The sequence below is a fragment of the Pseudomyrmex gracilis genome, unplaced genomic scaffold, assembly GCF_002006095.1.
Source record: "Pseudomyrmex gracilis isolate BER0280 unplaced genomic scaffold, ASM200609v1 scaffold_29, whole genome shotgun sequence".
In the NCBI taxonomy this organism is placed as follows: domain Eukaryota; kingdom Metazoa; phylum Arthropoda; class Insecta; order Hymenoptera; family Formicidae; genus Pseudomyrmex; species Pseudomyrmex gracilis.
In genome coordinates, this window is record NW_018020613.1 from 1,003,832 (window position 1) to 1,014,422 (window position 10,591).

The 10,591-nt window shown below is 36.6% G+C and overlaps 3 protein-coding genes across 5 annotated transcripts in view; 2 read left to right on the forward strand and 1 right to left on the reverse strand.

The window, feature by feature from the left end:
- Nucleotides 1–3,208, forward strand: part of LOC109852438 (glycine-rich cell wall structural protein-like) — a 4,087-nt gene extending 879 nt beyond the window's left edge. Inside the window, exons 3-8 of one of the 2 annotated variants that reach the window (XM_020423604.1) lie at nucleotides 11–403; nucleotides 490–513; nucleotides 806–1,186; nucleotides 1,332–1,670; nucleotides 1,758–1,902; nucleotides 2,373–3,208. In XM_020423604.1, the coding sequence (XP_020279193.1) occupies nucleotides 11–403; nucleotides 490–513; nucleotides 806–1,186; nucleotides 1,332–1,670; nucleotides 1,758–1,902; nucleotides 2,373–2,526 (1,436 nt within the window). In that variant the 3' untranslated portion in view covers nucleotides 2,527–3,208. The remainder of the gene's footprint in view (nucleotides 1–10; nucleotides 404–489; nucleotides 514–805; nucleotides 1,187–1,331; nucleotides 1,671–1,757; nucleotides 1,903–2,372) is intronic. The other variant, XM_020423605.1, reaches the window with a different exon arrangement.
- Nucleotides 3,209–3,947: 739 nt separating this feature from the next.
- LOC109852442 (lysoplasmalogenase-like protein TMEM86A) lies at nucleotides 3,948–8,045 on the forward strand. Of its 2 annotated transcripts, none has more exons than XM_020423610.1 (7): nucleotides 3,948–4,158; nucleotides 4,235–4,604; nucleotides 6,527–6,690; nucleotides 6,802–6,995; nucleotides 7,091–7,206; nucleotides 7,419–7,529; nucleotides 7,717–8,045. In XM_020423610.1, exons 2-7 carry the CDS (start codon nucleotides 4,584–4,586, stop codon nucleotides 7,819–7,821), a joined length of 711 nt encoding a protein of 236 aa, XP_020279199.1. In that variant the 5' UTR covers nucleotides 3,948–4,158; nucleotides 4,235–4,583; the 3' UTR covers nucleotides 7,822–8,045. The 2 variants fall into 2 exon arrangements, with proteins under 2 accessions (XP_020279199.1, XP_020279198.1); XM_020423609.1 differs by having other exon boundaries at nucleotides 4,259–4,604.
- Nucleotides 8,046–8,608: 563 nt separating this feature from the next.
- Nucleotides 8,609–10,368, reverse strand: LOC109852441 (3-oxoacyl-[acyl-carrier-protein] reductase FabG-like). Its single transcript, XM_020423607.1, has 4 exons — nucleotides 10,171–10,368; nucleotides 9,693–10,009; nucleotides 9,247–9,448; nucleotides 8,609–9,156 (listed from the first exon to the last, which is right to left on the reverse strand). The coding sequence occupies exons 2-4, from the start codon at nucleotides 10,007–10,009 to the stop codon at nucleotides 8,914–8,916; spliced, it is 762 nt and encodes a 253-aa protein (XP_020279196.1). The 5' UTR covers nucleotides 10,171–10,368; the 3' UTR covers nucleotides 8,609–8,913.
- Between the last annotated feature and the right edge of the window lie 223 nt (nucleotides 10,369–10,591).

Below are 10,591 nucleotides of genomic sequence, written 5' to 3' on the forward strand. Positions count from 1 at the left end.
GGATTCGGTGGTGGCAGCGGCGGTGGCCATGGCGGACTTGGAGGCGGCAGTGGTGGCTTTGGTGGTGGCAGTGGTGGATTCGGTGGTGGCAGCGGCGGTGGCCATGGCGGACTTGGAGGCGGCAGTGGTGGATTCGGTGGTGGCCATGGCGGACTTGGAGGCGGCAGTGGTGGATTTGGTGGCAGCGGTGGTGGCGGCAGTGCGGGTGCTAATGCTGGTGCTAGTGCTGGTGCTAATACTGGAGCTAGTAGCGGTGGACACGGGGGTGGATTTGGCGGCGGTGGTCCCGGTAGTGGTGGATATGGTGGTAGCGGCGGTTCTGGTGGATTTGGTGGCGGTGGCAGTGGTGGTTACGGTGGCGGTAGCAGTGGTGGATTTGGTGGCGGCGGCAGTGGTGGACTCGGTAAATATATTTTAATTGTTTGTTTTCTATAAAATATTTTCTCGATTGGTTTTAAATACAACAATCTAATGAATTTTTCTTTTCAGGACACGGAGGCAGCGGAGGCTACAGTAAGTTGAAAGAAATTTGTTTTCAACAATTATAGATAGAAGAATAAGAAAAAAATATAAAGAGGACAGTAGAGAATAGTTAGTTATATATATACGTAATATAATAATACACTAATAAGAGAGAGTAGAGAAAGAGAAAAACCGCTAACATTCTAATTTTTATATAATATAGTATAAAAAGTTACATACTTACAGTTTAATTCATATATAATTCAATAAAGTGCTTTTTACTATACTGTCATTTCCATAACAACATAACAATTCCTTAGCAGCTTACATATTTATTTTATAGGCAGTGGCGGTGGAGGAGTTGGTAAACTTAGTGGAGCTTTAGGTGGTGGTTACGGTGGAAGCGGATCTAACGCCGGCGCTGGCACTTTTGGCGGAAGTGGTTCCGCAGGAGGTCACGGAGGCGGTGGCAGCGGAGGATATGGTGGTGGTGGTTCTGGCGCAGGTGGTTTGGGTAGTTCCGGTGCAATATCTAACGCTGGCGCTGGCAGTTTTGGCGGAAGTGGTTCCGCAGGAGGTCACGGAGGTGGTGGCAGCGGAGGATACGGTGGTGGCAGCGGAGGATACGGTGGTGGCTTGGGTGGTTCCGGCGCGGGTGGTGGTGGTAGTGGAGCTGGTGGTTATGGTGGTGGTATTGGTCCAGGAGGTGGCCTTGGAGGCGGCCGTAAGTCAATATTTAAAAAATATGATCTTCTTTATAGAATCTATCTGATCGATTAGGAAAAAATAATTGAAAATAAATTTAAAATATATATTTGCTTTTTATTAATTCTCTAGAACGATTTTATATATAAATTTTGATAATGCAGATGGCGGCGGTTTTGGAGGAAGTGCAGGAAGTGGAAGTTCAGCAAATGCTGGTGCTTCCGCTGGAGCTGGAGGGTTCGGTGGAAGTGGCGGTGGCCGACCTGGTAAATGGAGTGGTGGCGCAGGAGGCGGTGGACTAGGTGGTGGACTTGGAGGAAGTGCAGGAGGTGGTTTGGGACACGGAGGAAGCTTAGGTGGAGGATACGGCGGATCGGGAGGATTTGGAGGTGGACTCGGAGGAGGCTTAGGTGGTGGACATGGCGGAGCAGGAGGATTGGGAGGTGGTTTAGGCGGTGGACACGGAGGAGGCTTAGGAGGTGGTTTAGGCGGCAGCGGAGGAGGTAGTTTGCGAATAATTGTTTGTGAATAATAAAATTTAAAAATACTTTAGAAACAAACCTTGAACTTCGTCATATTTCATGCTTCAGGTGGATGTCTTGGAGGATGTATTGGCGGTAGTGGTGGAGCAAGTGCTAATGCTCAAGCCAGTGCTAGCGCAAATGCTGGCAGTGGCGGATTCGGAGGTGGCGGATTCGGAGGTCACGGAGGCTTTGCACACGGACCGGGAGTAGAGTATGTATCACCGAATGTACAACTAGATATTAAAATATATAAGTAGATATTAAATACATCAATGTCTTTGCGTAAGTCATATCAATGATTTTGAGGAACTTACCTATCTTACTTGAGTGAGCAAGAACGGCAGACTTGTTTGTCTTTGCGTATAGCCCGAGGCAGTTGTAAAAATAATTGATGATCTATCTATACTGTTATATAACATGTAGATGGCAAATTAATTCGTAGAGATTTTTTCATTAGTGGAACAGGTTTCAAGGTAAACGTGTTCCTTCAATTCGAATCCGTAAAGTCCCGTTTGCTCACAATCGCTGCTATGCAAATTATATTTGGTTATGGAAATCGGCAAAGATGATGTATTGTACGAATATAGCATGGCATAAAAGACGTGTATTGAATTTATAAAAAAGTATTAGTCATGCGAGACGTTTAAATTGAGATAATTTTTTACGCTTTCGTGTTCGCAGTTTGTTCTCTCGTTCCGGTGGCGACGACGAAGGAGAGGTGAGCAAGAGCGGTAGCGTCGAGGGTGCTAAAGGTGTTTACAGCAGCAGTGCAGCAAACATAGATAGCACTGGTAAAGGTACTTACGCGGTCAAAGCCGGTAAAATACCAGCGTAAAACGCGTTTTTTTGTTCCATTTTTGCGTAAAATTCAATATCACTTTTACTAAAATTACCAATTGAGAAGAGAGAGGAAGAGAGAGCACAACTGTGATTATAACTATATTTACGTGAATCTCTATATTGAGAGAGATTTTAGTTACTCTTTATTTATTTTCTATTTGTCGAAAATAATGTGACACTTGAAAAATAAATAATATGTAAAACTTATATTAAAAACTTCTCTGTGCCTTTAGATTTCAATAAACAAAGTTGTTGATAAAAACAAGAATTCTGAGAACGTGATAAATGATTGTTTTTGTCCATTAATCTCTCTTATTTCTTATCGCGTCTTATCGAAAGCAATTATGTAATATCATATTGAACATTATTTTATTCTCTCTCTGGAAATAGCAATTACGAATTTTAATCGTGGAAGTTGTGTTAATTAAATCTGGCCTCTAGAATAAATGGTTTTTTTTTTTTTTTTTTTTTTAAGCCTCTTAAATACTCTATCTTTTGTGTTTTAAATAATATACATATAATTTTACAACAAAAAACACAATGTATACTTGAGAAATATTATCTACATGTGCGCTGAGACTATAAGCTCGCAATAACCCGTACAATCGCAGTAATTGCGTGGACGTTTGTGTGTGTATATTTTATCATTTAATAAAGCTATCCGTTAGTAATAATAATGTTGGTTTGATTACCCGGTAAAACTGGTTTCTGATCTCAATCACCGACACTCATCAGCTTGATGTGATTTGTTACTATGTTGCATAATCCTCCAGTGATTATAAGAGTTTAAATCTTTAACAAAAAAAAAACGTATATGATGATCATTACAAGCACAAGTCCGAATATACGCGAAACTATCTGACGAAAATGCTATTTTATCACTAATATAATTATATCCGTTGTTTTAATTTTTTTTTAATATCTTCATTTTTGTAAAATACAGAAAAAGTAACAAAAACCTTCTTCTTTTCATAAATTAACTTCAGATTCAAAATATAAAAAAAAAAACGTAGATCTAAAATAAAAAATTTTAAATTAAAATATGCCAAGTAAAATGTAAAACACATGATATCTATTTTTAAAAAATTAAAAACTTATGTAAAAAAACTGTGTGTTTACCTGTGCGAATTACCGATCTTGTAAGTGTTTCTTCCCGCTGTCGCCAGATAGCACGACTTCCATCTTTTGCGGTCTGTCAGTTTCTATTCCCGTGACATCTAGCGGACTGTTGCAACATTTCTAAAGAATAAGCCGGGAGCACACAAAATATTTAAACACATCAAGGAAAACAACCAATGACAGATCAGCATTCTCTTGAACGTAAGCTACATTCGAGAGAACGCTGACCTGTGATTGGTTGGTTTCATTTAACACTCTGGTCTTACTGCAAATTTGTGTGTGCGTGGTCATTATTGCTTAAGTTTTTTCGTGCGTTCCCGTCTGTATGTTCTAATATACAGGTAGCGTAAACCTATTAGCGTTTTTGATCAGTACACTGCAGTACACTTCGAATCGTTTATTGATGTCTGAGAAATTATTGACGTCAACTTGGCAAATCGATTAGTCATGTATCTTGATTCATCAAAGCGACGTTAATCGCTCCAAAGAAACGATTCAACCTGTTTCGGTAAAAAATAATATCAAATGTCTCTTTGTATGAAGTTTGTTTCCAAACAAAAACCTCATGAGATCGATCTTCTCAGTGAAATTTCGAACTTGTCAAATAGGTTCGAAACCAGCTCGAGCCAGCTGTCCAAATGTATCCGCTTCGAACTTCTCGAATAACTGGAGCATATAATTCGCTCGAGGTTGTTATGTTCGAGCTCTAATCTATATATACTATGTACATATCTACCGTGGAAGGCACCCTGTATATATACTTGTGTATATACTATGACAGTGCATCGTGCGGAAAGCGTTGTATAAATAAGCGGCGAGCTCGCCGCGAGCGATAGCATTCGGGAGGCCCGTCACAGCGCCGGCAGGTAGTGGATTCTTCGACAACAACACAACAACAACGGAGATTGTTTTGCATTTTTTTCGCGATCAAAGATGTCATCGCCCAGAGAAGTGGTAAGGGAATCGAATATAGGTGTTGTTTACGCTTATTAAGCACCCTTTTTTCGCCAACATTTTCATTAGCCCTTTATAATATCGTTCAGCAGTTCGCGAGCTGCATACACAATCCGCTGTCAGGTCATTGATGTCATTCGATTTGTCAGATCTCGCTTTCGGCTTTTTGTTTTTTCATTCTGCACGAATTTTCAATTCGTACGTTTCTTTGTCTGACCGGATTGTGTTTTACTAAAAAAACCGGTGTCATTGAGAATTTAATTAATTCACAGTATCCTTTGTGTAAACTGTAACACACAATCTAAAACATTTATATATTGTTTTATTTTGCATTTTAGTATTACAATTGCATGTATAAATATATATATGTGATTTGACACAAAAAAAAGATATAACATACAATTATTATTTATTACTTATTATTAGAAAATATTCTTAAAAACTTAATTATTTATTGTAAGTATTAAAAACTCGTTCATTTCATATTTCACATATTAATGAAAAGTTTTTGTAATTTTTACTTTTTCAATAGGATGATTTTGAAAATCAGAAGTTCTATTAAATTCTGTTTTCCTTGTTTCTAAGCAATCTGACAATCTCAGAATTGTACATTATTAAGTAACATTGATAACATCACGTAATCTCACACATTGTACGGAAATTGCAAATAAATGGTGAAGAGCACAGACTTCCGCATCACACACACACACACAAATACATCCTGCTTGAAAATATCTTAAAGATCTCAATTCAATGTAGTTGTGTTACAATGACATGCTATTAGAGGAATCACCAGATTGGCATAAAATGATCATTCTCTATACCAAAGACCATTATATATTCCATGATACCAGTATTAGGTAATGTCACATACACAATGCACTCAACTGGCTGTATTAGATCAATGATTAGGCCTCAGTGGTGGCTAGGCCTTTTTCATGCACTGTTAGCTAAATCTTGAATAACAAATAAGTAGCAATTTTTTTTTTAATAGAGAACGGTGCACTCAATATAATGAAGAAAATCTATTGTCTGATAAAAAAAAATTCATGCTGAATAATACTAAAAATAAATAATGATAAGAACAAAATAAAATAATAAACCAGGATTATCATTTTGTTTTTGCCTATTTGCTAATCTAGAATTTTCTGACAAAGAAAAACTTATTTCTTTGCATTATCAAACTTCAGCATTGAATAATATGTTAATTGAATATGATATGAAATATGTATGTGTGAGATATGTATGTGTTAAGAGACAAAGTCAAAGATGCATGACTTTTTTATAAGACTTACGTAAATATGTTAAATAAAACATGATAATATGTAAAAACAGATTATTTTCCAGGTAACTTATATTTTTATTCTTATTTACAAAATAATAAAGAAAAATTTATTCTTATTTACAAAATAATAAATAAAATTAAATAACGTAAGAAGAGATATGAAAGATATAATTTATATGTGCACTTCATATCTGTACTAAATATATTTGTTTATCAAATATACTTTCCTTGTAAATGTTTTTTCTTTCAATAAAACGAAACATGCGCGAAAAAAAATGTTATAAAAAGTTTATCATTAATCTTATCTACAAACACATTTATTTCAGAATTTCAAAAGGCTTATGTCTTAATAAAGCAGCTTAAGATAAAACAAAAATTCTGAAACTTGTTTATGCACGAGTTAAAAACAAATCTCTTAATCTTTTGTCTTATCTTAACGGGTCACACGGGTCGTACTGTAAATTACAGACCGAAAAACTACGTGTATAATTTGTGGACCAAATGTGATAAAGATAAACGAGAGTAAATTGCTATGAACGCGCTGTATCTCTCTGGAAACGCGCAAAGAGATCGGACAGATTTAATGACAAAGAATGCTTATCTCAATAAAAATAAAGTGATTTTCTGCATTTTTCAGATTAAAAGCGTTGGACCAAAATTGGTGCCGTTCTTTAAAAGCGTATCGGTGTACTTTGTAATACTCGCCGAGCAACCGTCTCTGTTGACCGCGTGTTTCAAGTGCTTGCCGATAATAAGTCTCATTGTTTTCATTTTGTTGCACGGAATCAGTTTGTCCAAGGAGTAAGTAAAAACGCTCCTCTCACAACTGTGTCTTTTTCCAATCCGTACAAAATAAATTGGATTGAATTTTCTCTCTTCGAGTGCTTCTAAGACACTTATATTTTTTTGCAGATACACCTTCTCCAGGCGTATACTAACAGGATTGGTGTTCAGTTGTATGGGCGACGCTTTGTTAGTATGGCCTAACTGTTTCACAGCGGGAATGTGCATGTTCGCTATCGCTCAAATTATGTATATAATCGCATTCGGATTCACACCCCTCAATTTAACGCTCGGTGCGATAATGTACATGGGTTGTTCCGTTGGTAAGAGATTCGCGAGAGAATATTTTCTCCCCGCATTATTTCAACTAAAGTCTGAGCTGGTATTAATAATTATTGAGATCGATGCTTTTTTTCAGTCATATACGCTTTGATGCCCGGATTAAGCGGGATTTTAGCAATAGGAGTGCCAATTTATACAGTATTACTTACAACCATGGCCTGGAGAGCCATATCCAGAGTGCAATTTTTTGGGGTAAACACGCTTACAAACGCTTTTTTACTTATTCATCTTTTTAACCATTTTTACGTCTCTATATCTGATTTTATTTACATACAATAATATTTACCCTATCTATAATATAATTTTTCTCTTAAACGCACGCTTGTGTAATAATGATCGGTATTAATTCTCTTGCGCATTGGACCGCTGTATGGGGATTAATTGTATATATCCATCTCTGCTAGGAATTGTGGACATGGACTAAATTGTGCAGTTGCATTGGAAGCATTTGCTTTGTCATATCCGACACCTTACTTGGGTTTCATTATTTCCACAGTCCATTGCCATATTCACAGGTACGTGTGTGTGTGTATATATATATATATATATTTAACATTATAACTCTCCCTCTCTTCTTTCATTAACACATCGACTGCTAAAAACAAAACTTATCTAATACTTATCGCTTGTTTACGCTGCAATAACTTCTGCTATTGCAAGCACAACGATAAGACATACAAGTAATTCAAGTTTGCTTTATAGGTGTCTATTATGTTAACGTATTACGCAGCACAATTAGGGATAGCGCTGAGTGCAGTTGATTCGAAAAACAACAGCACTAACCGAGTACCTGCCAGTAAAGGCTGAAACGTTCAATCGTTTAATTTATATGATATCGATGAAGAGAAAAAACTTGTCTATTGAAAAAGCAGATACGAAAAAGATTCCTTTTATATCGTTTCTGCTTTAAAATACGTGCATAATTCCAGTAGGAAATTGTGATAATTGTTTTTTTTTTGTTTTGACACTCTTTCACAGCTGTGTACTAAGGAGACTGGAGAAAGAGTCGTAAGAGATTGTATGTACCTTTGACTATATAGAAATATACTTACAATTCTTTTTATATATATTGTTAGCGCAAAAGAAGTAGGGATTTTATAAGTATGCGTGCGTGTACGTCTGTCTCTTTGTGTATGTATGTTAGTAAATGATTTCTGTATATAAAAGTAAAATGTAGAAAAAAACTTAATTACGATTACGAAATACTAGCATAATTAGAAGACAACAATTTCTTAGGAAATATACGTATGTTTTACTTTTTTTATCAAGTTAAATTAGAGAAATTAGTTTTTAGGAGTAGGAAATTGTTTCTAATAATGTCTTATAAAAATTGAGAATTTTTCTGATATGAATAAGATCTTTGTAGTAGACTATTATCAAGCGTTCTTCAAAATCGTGTAAGACCACGTATAAAATTGTATTACTTCTCGTTTATATATCTGAGCCAAAATAGTATGTTTACAAACGTAGAGGATGAATCATTAACCACACGTAACGTGATCCATATGTTCTGTCATTGAACACAACAATTTGTAGAACAGGTTTTAGTAACTTCAAAAAAACTTGTTATTCCTTTGGAAAAAAAACACTTATATAATGAATGTAGTTTTATTGCGGAGTAGTAAGACTCATCCTTGTATACAATGCAAATTATGGATACAGTAGAAAAATACTCTGTTGTATATATGTGTAAAAATTATATATATATATGAAATCTCCCCCCCAAAAACATTTCTCCTACAATAATAAATCTCAGATATTTTTAACATGTTTTAGAACTATTTAATAGAAAATACACAAAAAATTTGTGGACTACCGTTATTATATATTGTAAATGTGATATATTATGTGTATCAAATATATCATATATTTCATGTAGAAAATAACAGAAGACTTTATTTAACGAGGGCACATAGCGTGTCTACCTCCGTCCACAGGTAACGTCGCGCCTGTTATGAAACTGGCGTCGTTGCTCGCCAGAAAAGCGATGGTCTTCGCGACTTCCGTGACATCGCCCGTTCTTCCCAGAGCGTGCGTATCCTTGCTATGTTGAAAGAAAGTATCCAGCTGCTCCTCACTCATTCCGCTGTTACGGTGAAGATTTGTTACCACAACACCGGGATTCACCGCGTTTACGCGCACCTGAAACGTTTAAATTTACGTTTAAAAATGATAATTCTGAGAGATAAAATATCAATGACAATTATTATCAAATAAAAATTGCGTTAGCACCTGCTTTGGTGCCAATTCTAAAGCGATACAGCGTGTAAACTGATCCACAGCAGCTTTGCTCATACAGTACGCCAAACAATATGGGAAAGACCTCAGTCCGGTTACGCTCGAGACGTTGACAATGTTACCTTGGGTTTTGATTAAATGCGGCACCGCCAGTGTTGTCAATTGAAACACCGAGCGAACGTTTATATTGAAAGCTCTGAAAGTTTGAAACAGCATTGTTTATACGTTACTTCACGATCTGTAACAAAAGTCTTGGGATTTTAACATGACTGTAGAGATATTTTTGACTTCAGTGTAACATATGGATCATCATTGTATACAAGGTAGCAATAAATGACAGCGTTTAAATTTTGAACAGCTGAGAGAGAACAGCGCGTAGAGAAGAAATTTTCTCCTCACGGAATCGATTCTGTTTCTTTGTGTATATCTTGTGCACATACCTGTCGTATTCTTCCAAGCTCGTGGTCTCTATACTACCCTTAACTAAAACTCCGGCGTTGTTTATCAGAACATCCAATCTGCCGTAGTGTTTTATCGTCGAGTCTATAATGTTTTTGACATCGTTCTCGTTGGTCAGTTCTCCCGTCACAATGAACGGCTTGGATTTTCCACATTGTTGGGCCACTTTGTTCAAGTTATCCACGTTACGTCCGCTTAGTGACAACGAAGCGCCTAATTGAGCCAGATGAATCGCTGTGGCAGATCCGATTCCCGAGCTGGCGCCTGTGATGAGAACAACTTTTCCCACAAAAGCCATCTGGAAACAAACAATATGTTTACAAATTATCTGATTAAATCTCACTTCTCGAGTTAGGCAAACTGACGCAATTGTATATAAATGTACAATAGTTTTTAATATATAACACAAAACGCGCTATTGTAACTTGTAACTTGCGATAATTCGCATTTGATGCTTACTATGTGGTTTTGGTTTGGTGCTGAAGTGACTCGTACACTCACTATGTGCAAATGAATTGCAATGTTCGTATCTATTCAACGGATAAGATGCGTTTGCTTTAATCGTTTACTCGCTTTATTGCTCTTTGAATGTAAAACAACGATAAAATGATAACGCTCAAAGCACAGTAGCGCAACACGCGTGACATTCGTAAAGCCCCTTGCACAATGGAAGGAATAGCGATAGCGTTAGAAATAACACAGTTTTAGACACAGAATTCCAACTCGTCGGAAATTTTATCGCTATTGGTTATTCTGATTTTCTGATCTGCATTGATACGTGTGTATTTTTGTATGTTAGATTCCGCTACTGTTCCTACTGTTATTTATAAATATAAACTCTTTACAAATTATTTCTATCGCTATCGCTATTCCGTCCATT